The following is a 25,473-nucleotide window of genomic DNA, read 5'->3' on the forward strand; positions in this document are numbered from 1 at the left end:
ATGTATCCATCTAATAAAACCATGTATCCCTCTAATAAAACCATGTATCCCTCTAATAAAACCATGTATCCATCTAATAAAACCATGTCTCCATCTAATAAAACCATGTATCCATCTAACAAATCCATGTATCCATCTAATAAAACCATGTCTCCATCTAACGAATCCATGTATCTGTCTAACGAAACCATGTATCCGTCTAATGAAACCATGTACCCGTCTAATGAAACCATTGATCTGTCTAATGAAACCATGTATCCATCTAACAAAACCATGTATCCGTCTAATGAAACCATGTACCCGTCTCATGAAACCATTGATCTGTCTAATGAAACCATGTATCCATCTAACAAAACCATGTATCCATCTACTAAAACCATGTTTCCATCTAACGAATCCATGTATCTGTCTAACGAAACCATGTATCCGTCTAAGGAAACCATGTACCCGTCTCATGAAACCATTGATCTGTCTAATGAAACCATGTATCCATCTAACAAAACCATGTATCCATCTAATGAAACCATGTACCCGTCTCATGAAACCATTGATCTGTCTAATGAAACCATGTATCCATCTAACAAAACCATGTATCCATCTACTAAAACCATGTTTCCATCTAACGAATCCATGTATCTGTCTAACGAAACCATGTATCCGTCTAAGGAAACCATGTACCCGTCTCATGAAACCATTGATCTGTCTAATAAAACCATGTATCCATCTAACAAAACCATGTATCCATCTACTGAAACCATGTTTCCATCTAACGAATCCATGTATCTGTCTAACGAAACCATGTATCCGTCTAATGAAACCATGTACCCGTCTAATGAAGCCATTGATCTGTCTAATGATACCATGTATCAATCTAACAAAACCATGTATCCATCTAACAAAACCATGTATCCGTCTAATGAAACCATGTACCCGTCTAATGAAACCATTGATCTGTCTAATGAAACCATGTATCCATCTAACAAAACCATGTATCCATCTACTAAAACCATGTTTCTATCTAACGAATCCATGTATCTGTCTAACGAAACCATGTACCCGTCTAATGAAACCATGTATCCGTCTAATGAAACCATGTACCCGTCTAATGAAGCCATTGATCTGTCTAATGAAACCATGTATCAATCTAACAGAACCATGTATCCATCTAACAAAACCATGTATCCGTCTAATGAAACCATGTATCCATCTAACATAGCCTAGATATATGCTTTACAATGCTTACCACTCTGTCCTCATTGTATGTGGCATCCAATACAATTTCTGTGATAACTGATCCATATTCAGTGCTATCCATGTCTGGATTATAAGCTGCCTTCAGAATTCTAAAGTTATCTAAAATTGAAAATCACAAAGAAAATTTTGTTTAACATACCATATTTTTTATCAATGACAGGTGACTGCTGCCTGCAATGCTTGTCACTCATATTCATACAGAAAGGAATAAATACAAAATTATTATGGCAACCTCTGTTAAAACAGTAACCCAGCTTTCCTTAATTTAACCCTTTTCTTTTTGAAGAAGAAGATATAATGACAATGAAAACAACAAACTCCCATCTACTCAGTCAAACCTTACAAATAGAAAATCTAAGTCAAACGTGTTCAAGACTTCGAAGGATTGTCTGGTGGCCCAAAGAAGTTACCTTAAAAAATGATAAATAATTTTCTAAACATGTTGTCAAAGTATGAGAACGCTAATGTTGCGTTTGACAGAGAAACAATTTTTTATTCGTTAAGGATAGACATTTCAAATATGATTTGAACAGTACATCTGAACAACATCTGAACAACATTTGAACAGAACATCAGTATATATATATATATATGTATATGTATATGTATATATATATATACGGGAGGCCCGTGGTTCGAATCCCGGTGGAGGCTGAAAATTTTTTCACTGTTCTTGATTTTCCAACTCATTACGATTTTCATTTATATATATATATATATATATATAGATATATATATATCAAGGATCAACAAAGCCACTCTGTAAATAATCTGCCTTACCTGTTCCGATCATAAAGACAATTGGTTCATTTACACCTCCTCCATCCACTCCATCCACTCCATCCACTTTGACTATGCTTGAGAATCTGTAGTTATTGTAGTACAGCAGTGGTGAGTCTGACGTGCGTACTTTACTTCCTTGCCCTAAATTTCTTGCTCTCACATTGCGGAGGTTCGGTACCAATTCATCTATGAGGTTGTGACTGCTGAGGTAAGGAATCACTTCTTGAGGATATTTATGACCACACTGCAGTAAGTAAAAAATAAAAGGGAAAGAACGGTTGAAATGGTCTGCTACTACTGAACCTATCATACATAGGAAATGAATAAACTAAATTTGATGTTAGGCATTTCCTTCATACTCCTCTAAAACAAAAACAAATTTTTTTAATGCTCTTCATCATTTCTTGCTTTGTCCTGGAAAGAAGATAAAACATTGCAATCTGTTTTGAATAATCTTCCTCTTTGTGTATAGTGATCCGTTTGTGTAAAGAGTTACCTTTCTGTAAAGTGTTTTCTTTGTGTAACAGTGTCTTCTTGGTGTAAAGTGTTCCCTTTGTGTAAAAGTGTCCTCTTTGTGTAAAAGTGTCCTCTTTGTGTAAAGTGTTCCCTTTGTGTAAAAGTGTCCTCTTTGTGTAAAAGTGTCCTCTTTGTGTAAAGTGTTCCCTTTGTGTAAAAGTGTCCACTTTGTGTAAAAGTGTCCTCTTTGTGTAAAGTGATCTGTTAGTGTAAAGAGTTACCTTTCTGTAAAGTGTTTTCTTTGTGTAAAAGTGTCTTCTTTGTGTAAAAGTGTCTTCTTTGTGTAAAGTGTTCCCTTTGTGTAAGTGTCCTCTTTGTGTAAAAGTGTCCTCTTTGTGTAAAGTGTTCCCTTTGTGTAAAAGTGTCCACTTTGTGTAAAGTCTTGCCTATGTGTAAATTGTTCCCTTCGTGTAAAGTGTTCTCATTGTGGAGAAGTCTTCGGGCCCCGTTTTTAATCAGTTTGATTCTGCTGATGATCACTTCTTTACTTTCATATCCTCATTATGCATATTATTACAAACATGATGTAATCGATCTCTAACTCTACAATTTTTTAGTTAATTCATAATGTACTCCTTTGCCCAAAATTTCTGGCGCATTCGCGAATGAAAAATTCAAAACAATACATGCCTGTACGGTCTTTGAGTGCAAAAACAGTCACACACAAAAAACAAAAACAAAAAAAAAACAAAAAACTATGAATCTCAAGCATGAACTACCTAGTGCCTTAAACTCAATATTAAATATTGAGAAACAATCATCAGTTCATCCTGCACATTGAACTATTTTATGTTATGTTATGTGAGAGAGAGAGAGAAGGAGGCACCTGAAGTGTGCAGGCAGACATTACTGCTTAATGGTGCTAGGCATAGTCTTGTTTGTGAAATACATACCCCTGCATATAGCTTAATGTAGCTACCAATGGAAAGGGCCGATTCATGTTTTTTGTTCAACAAAGTTTTTTAGACATCGTTTTTTTTTCCGCACGATACCGTCTCAAAATGCCCAGAAATTTGTTGCTACTGTGCCACAGGCGTAACTTTAGGTACCGCTTAAGCAAGATACTAATAAGTAGTAGCTAAACAAACAGATGTAACCATGGGGATTGGGGGCAGGCTAAATTTGTAATAAATACTGCGTAAATATGCATCAGGCTTTGTAGATCAATAACACTGTTGACTACTGTGTATACATACCTGTCCAAACCGTACACTGGACCCCAAATCCTGATTGGTACTCGGAAGCCAATCAGCATTGGTACTAGCCTGTCCTTTGTACTCTCCAATTCTATCAAAGATAGCTTCAATTTCAGCCATACTGTATGCACAGACAGCTGATGCTGGGGGGCCTTCGCTGTTACACCCAAAGAAAAACAGCAAAACACAGTAACAGTTTATGAAGTTTCCTTTTTCATTCTCAAAGGTTTTCCAAATATTAACCAGATAAAATTGACATTTCAATTACATTATTGGTTGACGTTTTCTAACTCATATATGTCACTGAAGGTTCCAATCTTGAGATCGCAACATGTTCACAAAGTTTCAAGTTTGTCCTTTCGACCTCCACAAAGCCCAATAGGCTTCTTGACCTCAATATGGGTGGAAGGCAGGAGGGCAGGGAGGGGGGGAGGGCAGGAAGGGGAGGTGTTGAGGGGGCATCAATATGCAAAGTATAATATCTATTGCAGTTTCCCTTCTTAAAATATGAAGCTTAAAATGTGTTTTATATCACCCCGTTAAACAAGTTTTTCTTAAAGTGTTTAAAGTCTATATAAACATGTTTCTAAAGAAAGCAAAGTGCATACCGTGGAGTTGTGAATACTGCATACACAATTTCCGGTTCCTCTCCTTCAAAGTATGTGTCCTCTATTGAGGGAGAGGAAAAAGGTATCATTGTTGAAAATAATTTGATACTAAGTTAAACATAACACATTACCAGAGTACTATACACTCTGATGGAAGTTGGCGGTGTTCTATATAGCATCATTTCTGGAAATTTTAAAATGCACAAGTACAAAATATTTGTTCAATGGGAAAACACTTTAACGGCCACAAATAACATGTTTACAATTGCATAACAAACTTGTCAACAACAAATGATGTAGAATGACATCTAAGGGTGCTGTGTTCATATAACCATGTTTTGATTGTAATGTTACTAGAGAAGAAAAGTTTGTGTCCCAGGGACGCAAGTCTCCAAGACTGTTTTTTCCCGTAAAAAACAAAACTTGCGTCAGAATTGAACACCAATTGCGTTTATTTTATTACCTATATTTACTAGTGTAGTAAAGATGCGATCGTATCACTGTCCATACTTTGTGAATGTTCTACACAATATATAGAGCAGATGGCTCAGTGCCTTAACTTCGCTATTTTACAGGGCGGCCCGCCCCACCCTTCTTTTCGCCCATCTTGCCCTTTCAAACAGATTTTCACTGCCCAGCCCCTTTAAACTGCCCTTGTACTTCCCTACTCGCCAACATACCTAACTGTATATGACAACAAGGCCTAACGTTATGATATTTGAGTGCACACATATAATAGCCTCTACCAAAAATTTGGCTATCTCTACCAAGGGGAAAGTAACGTTACATTTAGTAAATACTTTGTGTTCATTAGTCACTGCAGATTAAAGAATGTCTACAGACAATAGGTAATGGACTATTAGCCAATCAAATCATGGGAAATTTGGAAAAGCATCACTGAGTATTTTTAGCATGAAAATCTTTGTAATGGAAGTGTTGTAAACCCTGTATCTTGCGGTTGATTGTTTTGTTTCCAAACAAATTCGATTATCTTTAGGATTGGAAGAAATTTTGATTCTTTTCAGAACAAGTTGTGTAAGAAAGATGTTCATTCAAAAATATGTTTTGTTATGTTTTGCATAGGCCAAGTTGTGAGTGTGTGTATTTGGGGTTCGTTTCTCTAACAAAGTAGTTTTGCGTCTGTGGGAGGCAAGCAATTTGAAGATTTTCCTCCCTGGCTAAAACATTGCGTCCCAGATGCAGAATCCTGCTTTCGTAACAATGCTGTTTTGATTTGAGATATTACAATTTATAAAACAATGGATTCAACAGGCTTGCATTGAGGAACAATGGTTAAAAATAGCCTTAAAGGAGCATTCCAATGTATATTTTAGAAATGAATATCTTAAAAACCAGAACAATGGATTTAACATCTAGGCCTGCATTTAGGAACAATGGTTATAAATAGCCTTGAAGGAGCATTCCAATGTATATTATAGAAGTGAATATCTTAAAAACCCAGAAAATGGATTTAACAGGCCTGCAATGAGGAACAATGGTAATAAATAGCCTTAAAGGAGCATTCCACTGCATATTTTAGAAGTGAATATCTTAAAAACCCAGAACAATGGATTTAACAGGCTTGCAATGAAGAACAATGGTTATAAATAGCCTTAAAGGAGCATTCCAATGTATATTTTAGAAATGAATATCTTAAAAACCCAGAACAATGGATTTAACATCTAGGCCTGCATTGAGGAACAATGGTTAAAAACAGCCTTAAAGGAGCATTCCAATGCATTTTTTAGAAGTGAATATCTTAAAAACCCAGAACAGGTACAGAAATGTTACAGACTGTCAAAGTTTTTCCATTTTGCTTTTTTAAATTCTTGGACTATGACATTTATAGACTAACATTCTGCCTGAAGTCATCCTTTAGCCAAATTCTGCCAAAAAAACTTTCTGGGTTCCTTCTTTATCGAGCAACACATTCAATTTTACTTACGTATTTCATTGAAGTAAAACGGAAAGCTCAGGTCAATGGAGCAATTCAGTCTAGCTTTCACGAAAGTCTGAAAGAAATCCTTAATTGAACCAACTTTGAGGGTCCCTTCATTATCCTGAAAAATAATAAAAAGAAATCAAAAAGTGATTGTTGTTGAGTTTGAAACGTACCAAAGTTCATTTCTTTGAGGTTGATGGTTGCAGATGAGGTGCGGAAATAGAGGAATACTAAGTAAGAATGGAAGGTAACATCCATACTGGGAGTATGGATTTTTCGGTCATACTGCCTAATGTTCATTTCTTGGGGGATGATGGTTGCAGATGAGGTGTGGCTGGCTATAGAAGGATACTAAATAAGAATGGAAGGTAACGTCCATACTGGGAGTATGGATTTTTCGGTCATACTGTCGTAGTGAAATAATACACTAAATGATGCGGCAATGAGATCGATCATACATGTACAAAATACTTTAAACAAGGTCAACTTTACTTTCTACCTCATATGTTTAACCAGACAGCAAACATGCATTGAGGTTTTGATGATGTTATTAACCCCGACGAAATATACAATCTGCTTCTTTTACCCAATATGATATATCTAACAGGCACAAGTAGAATTTCTGTCAGAGATTCCCTTTTTGAGATATAAACATTCACCAAGGTTTTCATATTCTGACCTCATTTTGACCTCAAATGACTTTGACCTCAACAAACTAATATGCATCTTCTACTCAACATGGGGCATAAGGTGTACTATGCGTGAAATTTGTCCAATCGTCCTCTCTGGGAGATACTGTGTATACAATACAAAGGGGTTACAAACGCAAGCACATATACAGGTAGGCCACCATGATTGCAAATGGTTACGATTATCACCAAAACCAAAAGGTGCTTATACTGTTGAGCAACAAATCATTTAATGAATGGTTAAACATACCGCACAAACTCGACCAACACGAGGGTAAATAACTTTGCCAGCATTCTTGTATTCTGTCGCAGTTTCTCGGAAGAAGAAATAGATGTACTCTCCCCGGACGATTGGTTTCCCAACAAAGGCAGGAGCTGATGGAGCAAGCAGATGGAAGCTTTACAGAGAAGACAAACTCTAAAAACAATGGAGGCTAGATTACAGATCACAAAATAGTCTCCACCAGTAAAGGTAAAAGAGGAAATAGAGATACATATGATATAAATATGATGTTTACTGGACAGCATGGTAAATTTCACTTCACACAAGCAGATAACTATTAATGTTAAGGGGTGATTGCTATAAAGAAACAAATTACTTGCAAAAACTAAAAGATCTACAATATATGCACCAATGTGGCTTACAAAATTACAAAAACCAATCAAGTACAGTGACTCTTGCTTAAGTTAGAACAACAATAATTTGTCTACCTTCAATGGTAAATTTTCAACCTTGTACGGCCTAACATCAAAACAAAAAGACATGTTCTTAATTATAAATTAATTAAACGTTTCAACTGGAACAATATTGAAAATGAGACTTACTGTTTAGCCAGTTTTCATTGTTTGGGTTCGTAGTCGCTATGGCACTGAAAGCCTCGTTGAGCTTGGAAAAGAAAGGCATGTTGTGTGACTCCACTTCAGTGCCAGCAAATATGAGCCCTAGGAAAAAAAGATTTAACAGTTGAACAATGCAAGGTTTTTTCATGCAAATACAATCAGCTGATATTAGACGGTCAATTATTACCACATTAACCTATGCAAGGACATAAAAAAACAGAAATTGACTTGCCAGGGCATTATGTTGAGATAACCCTAACCCACCAGACACCCACTACTGATAATTTATGAGAACTAACTTAGGCTATGGACTTGACACTTAAAAGAAATAACAACACAATTGATCTTTGTCAGGAAGTCCTGAAATTTAGATACATTTTCCGAAAAAACAAAAATTTTGCATCATCCTAGCTGGGTCTCGTCCTCCGGGTTTGTGGACGATCGTTGTCAATTAACGAAAGAGTAACAGTGGTCCTCCGGAAGAGATATCTATCACCAACCATTGTAAATCACCTCTTATGGCATATCACCTCAATTTCCCCTGTGCAAATGAGCTCTATATTAGGCCTTTCACTACAAGCAACTTTTCAATTGGGGGTTAGTACAGCCAACAGAAGGGCTCTTTGAAGAAAAGTAACTTGATCTACTTCTTTATTTCAGGAGAATTGAGCTGCAATCAGGGTTTGAGAATAGGAGAGAATGTCACCAAGACATTTCCGATACTTGCCAAATTTCAAACACACAAGAAACGGGTAGATGAGCAAGAACCCTTCGGGGAACCCCTCAGGAGAAATGGACTTAGAACAACTCTGAACTTTTCAAATGGCTGTATCATCGCAAGGTCTGTTAACAAAGGTCTACTGACATCTAGGAATATAAGTCCTGATCACTCTTATAGGCATTAGATATAAAGAATATCTGCAACTCCCATAAAAATCAATCAAAGATTGACCATTTTACAAGTCTTTTCTTAATTGTAGTTTCATTTATGAATAAACATTAGCTAATGATGCACATATGTATGTATATTAGATCCTCCTGCAAGCAGGAACTCGCGAAGAAGCCTCATTGGCTTATCAAAGCCGCAAGCTGACCTAAGTGATGAGATTAAATGAGATTATCACCCCAACAAATGTACTGAATATGGTCCAAATTGCTGTGAATGTGGGAAGATGCAACATTTGCTGTATGGGGAATTGTCCTCAACTTAGATGTTATTTGTTAAACCAAGTGTAACCAGCAATTTCTTATTATTTGAACCATTCAACAACACTGTTCCCTTTTGCTTGCTTGCTAAAGTTAGAGTACCAAAAAAAAACCTCATTATTTTTCACCACTAGATGCTTTGAAGTACCATGTGGGGTTGAATTCTTACATAGATGAAATAATGCATACACAAGGCAACAGAAGTAACAAACTCATACAATTCAAGTGTTGTTTCTTTTCTCACCACCGTTCTCAGTTGAGTTGAAGTACCATGTGGAGTCAAAGTCTGGATGCGCCGGTACGAAGTTTTCTACCTTGCCAATCAAAGACAATGAGCAAGTCCAATCCTGTGAACATCAACAGATCATTTGCAAGGTTTACCATAGGATGTAAATTATGTAAGATATCAAACTTACTAATGTTTGTGATTTCGTAACAGAGCAATTTTTATTTTAAATTATATTTCTTTAATAAATATTATTAACGAATCAGAAGAACAAAAAACTGGAACAAGACCCTGAAATTAGTCCGGGGGGGGGGGGGGTTTGGGGGGTATTAAAAACTTTGTAGAAATGTTAGATGGGAAGTGAATAAGGGAATGGAGTTAGACAAGACAGGCAGTAAAATTGCACACACAGACATGTTCACCAACATGAGTGACCAATATGAGTGTAAGATTTTCATCAAATTTCCCAAATTTGCTGATGCTTTCACAATGAAGGAGGAACTGTCTACAGTAGTATATGACAATGGGTCCCACTTCAAAGAAAACTGGTTATATGGTCAAATTAAGCCTTAGGCTCATGCAACCACAACACAAAGACAATAAAGGTTGACAATTGGTACAAAAATGATATTGATATCATTTTAGACTGATAGAAATTACTCCAGCTGTTCCTGGTAGTATTTCTATACCCTAGGTTAAGTTTTGAGAAAGAGATGCTCTTTGAAACATCCGAGGCTCATCGATTGAAGTGGCATGAATACTTGAGGCCAGTTTCTTCAACTTTCAACACAAACTCCTTAGAAAAATATCATACAATATTTTATAAAATACATTATCCATTTTTTCTCAAGGTCATATGGTGTTAAATGTCACCCTAGGCTGCTTTGTTAAAAAAAAAAAAAAAATGTTATTTGTTTTATACAATGGATTGACACAGAGGGCTGTACTGACTATGTTGCTCAGTCATTCTAAATTCAAGAATTAAAGCAGACAATTAGCAAAGTTGAAACCTGAAAAACCAGAATAGCTACTAGGACACCACTAGTACATATATTTCTTGGACTATGACACATCAAGATTAAAATTCTGTCTATAGTGGACACAATAATTTCCTATCTACCTAATTATTATTCAAAACATAGGCATAATTCGGTGTTTAAAAGGAATTATTCTGGTAGCAGACTGCTTAATAAAATGATGGTAGTTTTTCTGCATCTTTAGCTCAAAGTCACTGTATGGTTTTTTCGGCAAAGACTAGACTTTTTCAAATTTTGGTGGGATTTTTGGCGATTGCTTCTGGCAACAGTAGAGTCAATGATGTCATCATGCCAATTCAGCTGAAATCATTCTTGTTTTTTTTTTCTTCATCATATTTATAACTCTCTTATTCACTGAGGGGGGGGGGGGAATTCTATATAAACAAGTTGCATCTTGATAAACTCCCAAATACAAAGAACTTTTTGACAGCTAATTAAACGTTTGAATTGTATCAGGTGTCAAGGATAAGTCAAAAACAAGATGGAGAGTTTTCAGCCAACAGCGTGGAATATTTTACTATTCCCTGTAAGTGTCACACTGTCTACCACCAGGTTAACATAATATGAAGATTTAAAAATCATATCCAGGGCAAACCTTTCATAACGTTTCAACTAGCAACCATATCCAATTCCAAACCAAAACCCTTGAAACCTTTTCAATTACATTTCAAAATGTATAGGTGTGCTTTTTTTTTTTATAATATTATTTATAATAGTCTACTTGTAGCCAGAGTAGCTCCAGAAGAATTTAAAGACATTGAAGTTAGTTCGTGAGCGCATTAATTATGAGAGGATAAAACTTTGCAAAGTTCTGTTAATCAGTAGAGACTAAGAGGATTCCCCGCAAAGCCAGAATGGTCTTTAACGAAAAAAATCAATAAATAAAGAACATGAAACTTTGTAACAAATCCCTTTGCAAATTGCAAGAGGAAGGATGCATTTTCTTTGTACCTTAGGAGAAGTACTGTTACAATTCCAGCAGCATGGTAATTGAGCGTTGCTTCCACAAATCAACCATTCATTTGTCCTGACTTCTTCAATCACAGATATATGGTTTTCGCAAGAAAACTGGAGAGGGAAGACAATATGCATAAAACAGGTCATTTCAGGGAGGAGGCTAAGAGAATGTTTATCATCAAATAGGCAGCAGTGAAGATCATCTTGAGCAAGATTAAATATGAGGCCCAACTTTAAAACACAACACAACAATAGACCAGACCTTAAACCTACCATCACAGCAGATGTATCGGGCTCCATTGTAAGTATCTTTCTTTCTTATCGTCAGACTTGTTCGATAATTCAGGATGAATCTAAGTAGGCTGGTGATTTTTTTTTAAACTTAAACTGCTACCTGTTATTTTCAAGATACTGCAGGGTTGATCTTGTTGCACTGGTCATGCATTTAATGGGAACTTGTAGATGTTATGTCCCAGATTTTATTCTTTTGTTTTTATCTTTCCATGCTATTGGTGACCTTAGGTTGGACAATGTTCTGATTTTCATTACAAGCGTTGTGGATGTTAAATTGTTAATATACAAGAAACATGAGTGTCGTCATACTGTGATGCATTAAATCACTGCTGAGGTAGAAAATTGAATACAAATTGAGAGGAAAATGCAAAACATGTTCAGTATGGTATTGTACAGTACGGCATTGTACGGTACGGTATTGTACAGTATGGCATTGTACGGTACGGCAATGTTCTGTACGGCTCTGTACGGCACGGAACTGTACGGCATTGTACTGTACGGCATTGTACGGTATGGCATTGTACGGTACCGCATTGCACAGTATGGCATTGTTTCGTATGGCATTGTACGGTACGGCAGTACCGTATGGCATTGTACGGTACGGCATTGTACGGCATAGCATTGTACAGTACGGCACTGTTCTGTACGGCACTGTACGGTACTGCAATGTACCGTATGGCATTGTACGTACGGCATTGTACCGTATTGTGCGGTAAGGCATTGTACTGTATGGCATTGATTGTACCGTATAGCATTGTACATACGGCAATGCACATATACTTCTCATGCAGATATCTCAAAAATTTATGTCAGTCAGAAGTAAATTTACCTCAGAAACATCCTTGCCTCAGAATAGTTGCAGATGGCCTTACCAGAGAAAATAATTTTCAAATTCCTCAAACTTAGCCAGGAAAACTGAACTCTGTTTTGTTGAAGGAGGCATGTCTAATTCAATTGCAATGAATCAAGAGCACCTCTAATACTAAATCTTAGAGTAATCAAAAGGCAACCTCTGTTTTTCTTAACAATACGTGCTGATTGAAGTATTCCTATTGTAATAATATGTCTTTTGTAATTTTATTAAGATAGGACTGTACAAGAATGTTGCTGAGAGGTATGAATGCACTTTTGACTGTATTGAAACCCACCTAAATCCCGTACCAGGGCAAATTGTAAAGTTATCTATCGGACAATGCATGATACCTCATCTCCACACATTTATGTGTTACCATTCAATGTTGATGTAGTGAGCTCTGCAAACGTATTAAATTTTACATGTACAAATTGGCCATCAGATAGTATCCACATATTATTGTTTTTCTGTAAACCATGGATAAGGTGAGGTCAATGGATGTAACACATTCAACTGCACAACATCGACAGTGTTAGATATTTTGGTTCTTCTATATAACATTGATATGATCTATGAATTTTACAAACTTTCTTAATTCCAAAATGGCGAAGAGAAATATGAAACTAACCGGTATATCCTTAGCTGGTGTTAAGACTTCACATGATAACAATCTTCCCTCTTCGTGTGCCTCTAGACAATGTTTATATACCTGAATGGAAAAAAAAAAAAGGAAGAAAAATTATGTTTGCGGCCCAGAATACTGCAAGCTTTCCAAATATATTTTCACCCAGATCCCATGGATTGCCAGAGAAACCAGCAATGTTTGTTGACATGTTCTCCAAGTATAATCATTTAAACAATTGTAAGTGAGGGAGGGGAAGAGGGGGTGGGGATGAGGGAAATGGGGAGCATAACGGGGTACTGTCTGATACCCGCATTCATACATATTTATTCACAAGAACCACTTTATATAGCTGTAGAGTTAAATTTTATTTTCTAATAAAGAATTATTTGTCAAGCATATATTTACTGTAGAAATAATCTACACTGAATTTATGAAAACCAGCTAACTATTATTAATGGAGAAATGTTTTATTCTTTAGCTTTCACTACTACTGAACAGTGTCAATCTTAAAGATTCCAAAAGTTTTGCATTATTCTTGTTTATATCACACTTGATTGTACTGTAACACAGATGGATACCAAAACAGCACTGACTTTTCAACACACACAGCATAATATGTACAGAAACCAATGTACTGTCCATACAACTAGCTGTACAGTGTCTTACAGCATAGAATAAGTGCAGTTCAGCATCTATACATGTTAATGCTGCACAAGCAATTACATTCTCCAAACTCTGTGTGAAAGAGGAAGCATTAATTACACACAGTGTTGTATCTGAATAATGTCATAAACGCACAGTAAGCATGTATGTATAGACTATGTATACACGAATGTATACACTACATGCATAAAGTTACATACTGTACTACTCTACATGTATGTACACTGCATGCATGTATGCACTTTTACAAATATCTTTCCAAACAAGTATTGTACAAGTAGGCGCTAGATTCTACATTACATAGCCTCATGTACAATGAGGTTTTCAATATTTATTTGCAAAATGACAAGACAACAGTGACAGGAAATAATGTTTAAAGGAGAAATAAACCCTTGCTTTTTTTGCATCCATTCTTACGTTTTGACAGATGGTCTTTCCAGTAAAAGCAAAAGAAAAGCATAAAAAAAAAAATTTTGAGATGAAAAAAAAACCCGATTTGAATGTAGTTCATGTGTCGCGCCATTTTGTTTGAATTGAGCCAGTTTCCGAATGTATCATGACGAAAGCGAGCCACTTGGCGTATTTCAAGAAAAAATAGTTGCCAATCTCTAAAATAATAAGAATTGTACTTTCAACAATAGTAATTAAAAAAATATTGATCAAAAAATATCTTTTGTCTTTATTGATTTGTAAAAAAATGCTTAAAAAGTGTATTGTAACGAGTATCAGAAGAAATATAAATTTTGTGATCTTTTCAATGATTTGATTTTACTGTGTTTAGATTGCTTTCACCACATACTCAGTCCTAGCGATAGCGTTACTTACATCCATCATTGCACTCTAAAATTTAAATCATTTACTGTCGAGCAAATATCTTGAAAGAAAATGGAAACCTTCAAAATAACAAAATGGCAGTTGTTCAAATGGGTAAAAAAAATAATTGGGAAATTCGCGTAACATTCAGGGAATCTTTATTTTGCTTAGTTATTTCACAAATTAAATAAGAAAATTATCCCCTACCGCATGTACACTGCAAAAACCCAGAGTTTATTTCTCCTTTAACATGAATGTAAATCCTAATTATCATCAACATCTCAGTTAGTACTGTGTAGGAAGTATGCTAGGTAAAGCATATTTACAATGACAAAACATTTATGAAGTATGTTTTTTGCTGAAGCTACTACACTAACAACATGTAAAGGGACCCAGTGCAAAAGTAAAATAAAAAAATACAAAACTTGATTGATAAAACACATAACTTTACCATTTTTACATATAATTAAAGCATTTTATAATTGGGTGGTGTCCAAGAAATTATTGAATGTTTTGGCTTAATCAGCCCTTGATCTGGTAAATCTATTTAAAGCCTTCCTTGCCGATGTAGTCCTCATATCTTCTATAGCATTTATACAAAATATCGGTGTTCCCGGATTAAACATGTAGGATTGGAACACACAAGTTAATTTCTGAATGGCATATTCAGAAGTAGAAGGAAGAAGGCGGAATAATTGATGTGGAATCAGGGGTCCACGAATCTAAACATTGCCAAGTCAGTAGGTTGTTGTAGGAAGATTGGAAAAGTGCTAATTTGCTTAAAGCAGCATTTTGCGTTTGGTTGCTGTTTTCTACTTTTTTGACATATCCATCAAGTTTTTCAATTGGCGAGTAATTAAGGATATTTGCAGATAGTGAGAAAAGTGTCCACGACAAATTCCACATTTAAAATTAATCGCATACAGTTTCCCCAAACCCACTAGTTTGAATTCAACCAATCAGAGATGCATGTTTAGTTATGAGCTGTTGCTAAAAATAGATTCAAGACTTTGTGTTGGTACAACCAGGGAGTTGTTACATGGAACTCCCTGGTACAACTGCCATAGACTGTACACAGATGAAGCAGGCAGGAAGTTATGGCATAGTGGAGTCAGTGAGGTTGGGAAAAATCATAGAAAAGGATGCAAAATGCTGCTTTAAGAGTGAAGTATATCCTTGGTATTATGCTTTTGCAGGGGAGCAGTGCTAAAATGTGAACAGTTAATAGGTGACTGTACAAAGGTATATGGGAAAGTAGTACAATAGAAGAGTCAAGACAGGCAAGAGAGTATGAAATAATGCTGTAGAATCTCAATACTTTGCACAGTGATAGGGTGTATTGTATATTACAGTGATAGTGTGTATCACAATACACAGTGATAGGGATACTCTGGTGGCTGACACCTCTGACAGCTAGAATGCCAAATGTCTTAGTGATTCCTTGCCAAGTCTTCAATGAGAACTTTTGTACTAAGATATGTGTTAAGAAAAAAAATCTCAATACAATCAATACATTATAATACAAGAGCATCAATGACGCAGTATCTCAATACTGGAAGTTCTAATTTCGATTCCTAGTTTCTTATCTTTGCTCTGTCTCTACAATTATCAATATCAATATATATACTTTTGGTCATATAGTTTGACGTCAATGACAGCAGTCAAATAAGAAAAGGCGAACAACTCAACCATATTCTTGATGCCCGCCTTGAGCTACTGTAGGCCTAGGTTACTGTAGACTGTAGTGGTGACTACCATCAAAACTGTGTACACTTCCAATTATCAAAACAACCCACGTTTTTCCATCTCAATAATTTTGACATGAAGATTTTGTGGTTTTATGACTTGGAAAAAATAATGTATATACATATGTAAAATATAAGTTTAAAATTGAAAGTGATGGGTGGCCTCCTCCTCCCCTAAGAGCCACCCCAGTTCCTCTCCATTTTAGTATTTTCTTTTAATTCTTTGTATATTTGATGTCAAACATCACAGGTTCAAAAGAAAGCTAAACATACTTCTTATAACCTTATTATATCCTTATAAATAAAACATAACCTTATCTAATTTTTATAGTCTTATAAAAGTTGTCATGCTATGGCCGGCTCCTCTTTTATACATACTCCAGTGAAAATAAAATGTGATAGATTATAATTTTTGTTTTTAATTCTTTCTTTTTTTTGGGGGGGGGGGGTTAAAGAAATATACCAAACAAGCTGTTAATTCATAATGATGCTTCATTATAGAAATGCACAATATACACTCTATTCCAAATGAATAGTTGTTGTATTATCCCATTAACATTATGTTAAATTTATGGAGTCACAGTTAATATGTAAGTTGGAAACTTAACTTAAAAATTAAAACACACTGTAAGGCAATCAAACAAACTTACTGTAACGTGGCCCAAAACTGCCTGTACACCACCAGTACAATGCTAATGTGGCTATTACTAAATGAAGGCCTAATATAGAATGCATTAGTCCTAGCCTAAACTTGGAGCCTTCAGCAGCACAACAAAGTGTATACGTAATTATACAAAATACCTGATGGGCAATCAAACAAACTTATCATGACTCTTGCTCTGAAAAACTACCTGAACAACAGAACAATCCTTAAATTGATATTACTAAAACCATGGAGCTATAAACAGACGAAGTCCTCATATAAATTAAATGCACAACAATGTGTATATGGAATTAGTGTGCAATACACGACCAGTACCAGCATCTCACAACAGAACAGTAAATTGGTCGTGAGGGTCTGCTACACAAGACTTGGAGGCAGGGCTTAATCATCAAAAACAATGAAACAAACAAGTTTTGGAGCGTGTGCAAAAAGGCCTTATTTCAACTGTTTTTCAGAGTGATTTGGCCAAATTTGGACATAAATCGGTGAAAAAGTCATAGAATGAGATACAATTCTGGAATAAAAAATAGTAACTTTTGTTGGCCTATATGATATATGCTTGCTCTGGAAATTCCAGAGAAAAAGAACTTTGTATGAAGACGCTGAAAAATTTTTAAGAGAAGAGAGTCCCACTTACTGTTACAATATCTCTTTACATGTAATGTATTGAGATAAAAAAAAATCACCAAGGATGTTACAGCATTGTTTCTGATGTTACGTATATTATAGAACATTGCTCAACGACGAAGTCCTGCAAATGTATTTGGCCTGGCACATAACATGTGTATTAAACACACGCTACTCTGTGATGTCATCATAGCCATGTACCATGGTTCAACATTTTAAATAATATTACATAACTCACCACCGCACCAGTTTCTGCGTCAATCTGGTAGAAAGAGTTACTACCACCAATGAAAAGTGTTGTTGAATTCTTTACATAGATAAGTGAAAAGTATGGCTCAGTCGTTAAGTCACAAGATGGAATAGAAATATTCATTGCTATATATCTTGATTCTGTAAGAGAAAGGGAAACACCAAAGTACTGTTATATTTTCAAGTTAAAACTTCTCATTTTCAAATATACAAAATCAGTATTAAACACTCAATGCCAGACTTTGAGCTAGCAGTGACCACAGCAAAGAAATCTTATAATTTGAAAAATATCCAAAATGAGATATGTACTTCACTTATATTTCCCTAAAAGATTGTACATCTTTAATTTGTGATTGCCACTCTCTTTCAGAATCATGGACAAACAATGTAAGTTGAACTGCTGTCTGGGCCTACTGTCCTGTACACACAACTGTAGATGACATCTAGAAGCTCACTGCAGCCACTGCAAAGATGCCACACATGTTCAGTGATATGCTCATCAATATTCATAGTTGTTAATTCAACCAGTCTTGTAGTCTGTGATCAGAAATGTTTCTAGACAGCTTACCTTCTTTAGTGATACAATTTGCTAAAGTAGCAACAGGAAAAAGACACATAGAGGCAATGATAACCATCCATGTGCATTCACCAATGACCACCATCTTATGGCCTTTTTGCTACAACAGTCTTCGACAATCTGCTTGGGAGACACAATTTCTGAAGGGTAAAACTGAAACCATATGAAAATCAATTAGAAGAAAAACTATATACTGTATAAGTATTTGTATCACAATTTACAGTACTTGGGATAGTATTTGTAACTTTGCAAGACTGGTTGCTACAGTAGTCTTTTGGATGCATTCCACCCATCAAGTCCTCTGTGCCATGATAAGTACTGACACGATGACATTAAAGATAATCCAAAGAAAATTATGTGGAGTTAAATGGAATTTCTATAAATTCTATAAACAATATGTAAATTAAAGATGTGGCATGTTGAGGTAAGTAAATGCATTGCAGAAGAAGACAACTGAAATTCACTTGATTTGGGGAACATCTGCCACTCTTAAAGTCCCTTTCTGCATTCCATGATATAAAGCAAGATCTAGCCACACATGGACCCCAATAGGATGGGGTGATATCGATACATCAACAGCATGGAAAAACAAATAAAAAGTGATAGACAATACCAAAATGCATTCATCGCAAAGTTGTAATATCACATTATTTGCAAGCCAGGTAGCTGAAAGGCTTAGTGATTCCTTGCCATATTGATATCATAAAATGTTTGTAGTGAAGTGCTCACAGGGTTTTCATGTTTTATCTATTCTTGATTTGCATTCCTCAGAAAATACTACAGTACTCTTACTCACAAATACAAAGTGGATCAACATACCAAGTATGAGGTTTGTCCAACCGTTTAGGGTTGAAGTTATTAGGTTTGTGAGGTTTGCAGACTTTGAACTCTGTTGGCTTCAGAACAACCATCTTCAATTTTATAATTTAGATCAATATTATTAGGCTTTTATTTTGGCCTAGTTTAACTTTCTTTGAAATTCAAAATACTAAAAGTAATTTTGTTCTAGTGTTGGATTTATTTTGAATTCACCTAATTATTGTAAATTTTTGTATCTCTGTCCAAAGTATCCCAAACAAGTTTGTAAATGTTCTGCAACAACCTTTACCTAGCCTTGAGGCTACATTCCCTTCTCATAACAGAGTGTCACTACCATAAATTAGTACGGTAAGGTGCTGCTTTTAACAGGTTAGGATAGCAAGCTAACCCAACTAAAGAGGAAGTTATTTGCTGATCGTTTCCACAGTACACAAGATCTCCCGACAGCTCACTCAGCCTAGCCTATGCAAAGTAGGCATAGGTTCACTGCTAAGTGAGCAAGGAATTATAGAATATCCCACACTTTTCTAACTGCTTCTTTTCTGTGGAGTCATGGAGTTACAGTGATGAACGTATTTCCAAAAGCCAGTCCAATGATACATACTACCAGAAAAGTATGTCTTGCACATGGCATACACATGAGAATCAGTCCATCTTTGCACAAGCCCTTTGTTAAAATATACAGAATAAAACGTTTTGTCGTATGGAAGGCAAATGTGAAAAAATACTCAGTAGTTGAAAGAATTAGTACTAGTATTATTATATTTTACGGTAGCTGAACTCAAGTCAATGAGCTGCAATTGTTTTTGATGAGGTTTGCACAAGAGGTTTTCACACTGTTGAATAATTTACTCTAATGTAGATTACATATCTAAATTCTGCAATATGTTACCAACATGCACATTTACATCTCTCATATTTTGACATAAACCCTACGGATTCAGCATAGGCTAACTCTGATATAGTTGACTAGTGTAAGTTAGGCTAGGCTATGCCTACACTACAGACTACAGTTAGTATATATGCTACATTACGTTACGTTACACACAAGCTTACCGTGGGTTAGCCTTGTTTTAAAACAATTTATAAGTGTGGCGACTATAAAGTTTGGCCAAAACGGTGACTCTTCTTCGTTTAACGTAAACACGTCCAACTTTCTCCAAATAATTACCTTTCCAAACGTGGACCACTTAACGGTATTTTCTTGTCTTATATTCGGACTAAATCCACCTACCGGAAGAAGGAAATGGTTTCCTTCTAAAGTATGTTACTGTTCTAGTGTATAGCAACTCAAGTATATATCTTTTGTGTAGTTCCTTGCTTGTTGGTTACTTTGAAAAACGTAACCTTTGCATTCAAACAGGGGAGAGTGTGATGTGACGCCTGTAAACACGATATCTCGAGAAGGGAAGTACGAAGACCTAGAGAGGACATGGTTAAAAAAAATTATTACGTACGTACGTAATAAATATTACGTAGTACGTAATAAATATATTTTTTTACCATGTCCTCTCTAGGTCTTCGTAGGGAAGCTTGTGCCAATCTAAAATTAGGTGTATATGAGTACCACATTGAGTAGAAGATCTCTATTGTTTTGTGGGAGGTCAATTGTCATTTGGGGTCACCCTGCAGGGCCAAATAGTGAAAACTGTTAAACACGACATCTCAAGGAGGTAAAGTTGGAACAATCTCATTTTTCGAGTAGGAGGATCACATTAAGGAGCAAGAGCCTATATAAATATATATTTTTTGGGATATCAAAGGTCATTTGGGGTCACCAGGGGTCAAATTGAGTAAGCCTTGTAAACACGATATGTCAAGAAGAAAAGCTTGGATCAATCTCGCATTTCGTGTGAAGGAGTAACACGTAGGCCTACACTGAGTTCGAGATCCATCCCAGCAAACATAAAAACGTTTTAAATACGTAATTAAAACGTTTCGTCTTTTGTTTTGATAACGTTATTTGTGGTGTAATAAATATGTCACGAAATCGTTTCACGCTATTATCTCAAAACAGTTTTTCGTTAAAACATTAATATAACATTAATATCTCATATAAACGTTATGCCGACGTTTTTATAACACCACATTTAACGTTATAAAAACATATTTTAGAGACTCTTTAAAAATGGTATTATAACGTTTTGTGTTTGCTGGGATGTTGTGTTTGGTGGAGGTCTACGTCCATTTGGGGTCACTAGAGGTCAAATTAACACCCTAAATGGTTTTGGGCCATCAAATTATGGTGGGCAATGGTGCGGTAGGGAGGGTAATAGCTACATCCAAAATAATAATAACAATATAATAATTGCAGAGAAAATAGATAACGAACTTAAACGAGTTCAAACTTCATCGTGGCCGTATAATTCCCCAACACACAGTACGTATAGGTAAGATTTAGCAATTATGGTTATTGTACTTAACAGGCCTACGAGATTTGCCTGGCCAACATGAAATTTCAGCTGTGCATAACGCCCATTATAGGACATGATCCGAGGGTCTTTTCAAGTTACACCAATATCACCCCCCCCCCCCCCCTAAGAAATATTTATTTTCGAATAGATCTGTATATTTCTAACACTCAAACCAAGTCTATAGTAGGAAGGGTTGGGAAGATATATTTGATTCAAAAAGTTAGTTTATTTTTTGGCATATTCCGCCCAGTAAAAAACCAAAAGGTCAAGGAATTAAACATGTAGCAGCCGACGAAATTTTCGTTAATGATATGTTGATTCCTTTAAATTGCACTAAGTTTCATCAACTCTTAATTTCAAGTGAAAGTCAGGCCTATTGTCGGCAACAAGTGAACTGCAAAGAAAATCGTCTAGACATGTCTTCTGTTAACTTCATTTGCAAACTCCCTTGGTCAGAGATAAGAATATCAGTGCAACCGAATCTGTACAAACTGTTGAAAGCAATATTATGAGTAGTGAACACTGTAACTCATACATAAAATATAATCCTATCTTGAAAGGTTTATGTTTAAGCTCCACTACTAAACTATAATCAACTTTCACCATCATGGTGGGGGGGGGGGGAGTGCCTACAAGTCTAGAAGTACAGGTTTATCATATTCTTTGTTATTTTTATACTTTTTTGTGAGACAAATTGCAGTCTCACCCGACACAGCGACATTATCCCGCCTATACGTGTCGTTGAACAATGTATTCTGGAGGTAGCTGAGTACTGTGTTAAAATAATAAATACAGTAACTAAAAAGGAGCTTAAAAATAAACTGTCCTATTTGTCCCTTCAAAGTGATGTTACCAATTTTTCTTCTTCTAATTTACAAAATTTGGCTGGGGAAGTGTAAATTTCTAAAACGTGAGATTCTCTTCCCACGCTGTTCCCACCATCCTATCCAGTGTATATAAGGAAGTGGATTAAGGAGCAAAGAACGGACTACGTATATTTTTGTAAAAATGATATTTGTTAAGGGGTCCCAAGTCTTTGTTGAGGCCAGTCGATTTCTTTACGTTTACGTTCAGTGGCGGATTTGAATTTCGAGCCAATTAAAATGCATTTAGGTTTTTGAGAGAATGACTATGAAGATTAATGTTAATGTTATTAATGTTAATGCTATTGAAATATATATGTATATACAGTGGCGGCGGAACCGGGGGGCTTGGGGGGCTCAGCCCCCCCCCCCCCCCCAATAAAGAAGTTGAGGGGGCAAATGCTTGATTAGCCCCCCCAATATTTACCAAGGCTCCGAAACGTACATCTGCCCATTTTGCAATGCATACTGTCGATCTGTCCGATGCACACGTATACTCTATAGGTGTAATAATTTTAGTAATTGCTGGGGGACCCTCGGCCCGTCCCTTGGCTATAGACCACATTGTCATCCCAATTCCCAACCGCGTCTTCACGCCCCGTGAAAAGTGGAGGCAGTGAGTGTGAGTACCGGTAAGCGTAACACAACTTCGTCTTAGGCCAATGACTTGCCTCATTTCAGCCAGTTCTCCAACATCCCCTTACTTAGTGGCGGATCGAGCGTCCATATATACAGTCAGGGGCGGATGCCCCCCCCCCCCTCACGGACTTAAATGGACTGCTGGCGCCCTTTTCAGCTTTTCACTACTTTTTATTTATTCGCGATTTTTGACTATTTTATTGCGCTCTCATATACCTATTGACATTTGTCATATTCTGTCGGTGTATTTTCCGACAAAATGGCGACGACACCTATTTATTCTCCGTTTATCTGCAAATTAGCAAGGCCCCGGAAAGGGTCATTTCCTGCAATCTCGGGAGTATCTTTACTCAAAAATTTTCTGTACGCTCCGCGCCAACCTGTGGTGGCGCTCCGCTTAGATAGTGTCGAAAGCGCCCCTACAGACCATTCTTGCCCCCCCGACCAATACCCCTAGCCCCGCCACTGCCCTTACTACACTCAAAAACGTCTTTGCGAGTACACTACGAGTAATAGCTACTCTCTTAAAACACCATCGAATATACAAATTACAATGTTTTTACAGACTTTACGTGCAATCTGAGAAATTGCAGGCTTGAGACCCATATTTTAGGGCCAGGTATTCGCAGCATAAAACACTCGGGAAGTGCCGTTTCCGGCCATCTGGGGGTTTGAAAAAACCCAAAATTTTCTTGTACGCTCCGCGCCAACCGATGGTGGCGCTCCGCTTAGATAGCCTCCACACATTAGCCCCCCCCCCCCCAATAATTTTTCCGTTCCGCCGCGCCTGTGTATATATATATATATATATATATATATATATGCGGTAAACCGGTTCCGCTTACGTTTTAATAATCACACAAAATCTATTCGTGATAATTTTGCAGGATTCTCCGTTTCCGAAAATTTCAATCTTCATAGTCATTCTCTCAAAAATCTACAGTGACAAACGCCGATACAGAATTACGACCTTCCTTACCGGTTTCGAACCTCTGGACATAGAATCAGCGTCCATGCATAGCCTAGTGGTTAGGGTGTCCGCGTACAGAGCCGGAGGCCCGGGTTCGAATCCCGGTGGAGGCTGCAAGTTTTTTCACTGTTCTTGATTTTCCAATTCATTATGATTTTCATTCATATATATTCATTTGCCTTTGTCGTTTACCTTCATTTCATTAACATAAAGTCTGTTCAAAGTATCTCTTTCGAGATCCGGCTTTAGGAATCACAAATGATTTTCGAGTTGGTTAGCATCACGTTTGATCTCTAGAGTAAGGCAAAATATGTCACCAAAAACAAAAACTTTATTGTTCGATACAGGTGACAAAACGCCTACAGAGGAATTACGACCTTCCTTACCGGTTTCGAACCTCTGGACATATATACAGTGTCCATAGCCTAGTGGTTAGGGTGTCCGCGTACAGAGCGGGAGGCATGGGATCGAATCCCGGTGGAGACTGGATTTTTTTTTCACTGCTCTTGATTTTCCAACTCATTACGATTTTCATTATATATATATATATTATATATATAAATATATGTGTGTGTGTATATATAGAATGGTGCGCATAAGATCACTAACTTTCCATTGTTTTATTCTGCCAGCTGCATGAGCAACACGTATTTCAATGTTATATTTCGACACATCATTTATTTTCAGCTTTTCCCTTTCTTGCTTTCAGTTTCCCACATATGGCAGTCGGTTCTATTCTAATAAGCCCGGTGCGGGTTTTCCGGAACATTTTCTGCCAAAACCAGTTGGATAAGTTGCATATTTAAGCTGATCTACATGCTATATCGTTCGGGAAAATGAAAGAAAATATTGCTTTTGTAATATGCATAATTATCCAGGGGCGGATCCAGGGGGGGGCCGACCCGGCCCCGGCCCCCCCTTTTTGGAAATCAGTTGCGTTTTTTTTTTATGTGGGAGTACTTCAAATTCCTAATAGGCAACTTGGTGAAAGAAAAGCCTAATATTTATCCAGCTGCTCTTCCCGGAAACGCGATCGTTTTTATTCCAAATTTGAAACTAAGGCAATTATCAGGCCTACGCGACATCGCGTATTAATTAGATACGGCTCAGTACTATAGTGCTGACTATTACTGTCAGGAAAAATCAATGCACAGTTAGCAAGTATATCATAATTATCTGAATGAAAGGGGGGTGTAGGCGGTTTTACACTATCTAACGCAACGTAGTCGCCAAGAACCTGAAGTATTTTTAATTAAGGGAGGGCCCGAGGAACATGAACTTATAGCATGCTCCTCGTGGTGAAACATAATTGCACCTATTACGTTAATTGAGTGTACTGTTAATAGTAGGAGAGACTAGTGTAGGTTCTTATGACCAACTAGACCGGTTTCTGCTCTCAAACTT

General features: G+C 36.6%; 1 protein-coding gene across 1 annotated transcript in view; it reads right to left on the reverse strand.

Annotated features, from left to right (window-relative positions):
* Positions 1-20,491, reverse strand: part of LOC139978332 (semaphorin-1A-like) — a 29,481-nt gene extending 8,990 nt beyond the window's left edge. Inside the window, exons 1-13 of the mRNA XM_071988433.1 lie at positions 20,240-20,491; positions 18,356-18,517; positions 17,777-17,928; positions 13,030-13,110; positions 11,249-11,365; positions 9,279-9,381; positions 7,814-7,930; positions 7,239-7,363; positions 6,303-6,417; positions 4,358-4,418; positions 3,750-3,906; positions 2,035-2,281; positions 1,244-1,353 (exon numbers count right to left, since the gene is read on the reverse strand). Of these exons, the coding sequence (XP_071844534.1) occupies positions 1,244-1,353; positions 2,035-2,281; positions 3,750-3,906; positions 4,358-4,418; positions 6,303-6,417; positions 7,239-7,363; positions 7,814-7,930; positions 9,279-9,381; positions 11,249-11,365; positions 13,030-13,110; positions 17,777-17,928; positions 18,356-18,449 (1,479 nt within the window). The 5' untranslated portion in view covers positions 18,450-18,517; positions 20,240-20,491. The remainder of the gene's footprint in view (positions 1-1,243; positions 1,354-2,034; positions 2,282-3,749; positions 3,907-4,357; positions 4,419-6,302; positions 6,418-7,238; positions 7,364-7,813; positions 7,931-9,278; positions 9,382-11,248; positions 11,366-13,029; positions 13,111-17,776; positions 17,929-18,355; positions 18,518-20,239) is intronic.
* Between the last annotated feature and the right edge of the window lie 4,982 nt (positions 20,492-25,473).

Source organism: Apostichopus japonicus, chromosome 13, assembly GCF_037975245.1.
Source record: "Apostichopus japonicus isolate 1M-3 chromosome 13, ASM3797524v1, whole genome shotgun sequence".
Classification (NCBI taxonomy): domain Eukaryota; kingdom Metazoa; phylum Echinodermata; class Holothuroidea; order Aspidochirotida; family Stichopodidae; genus Apostichopus; species Apostichopus japonicus.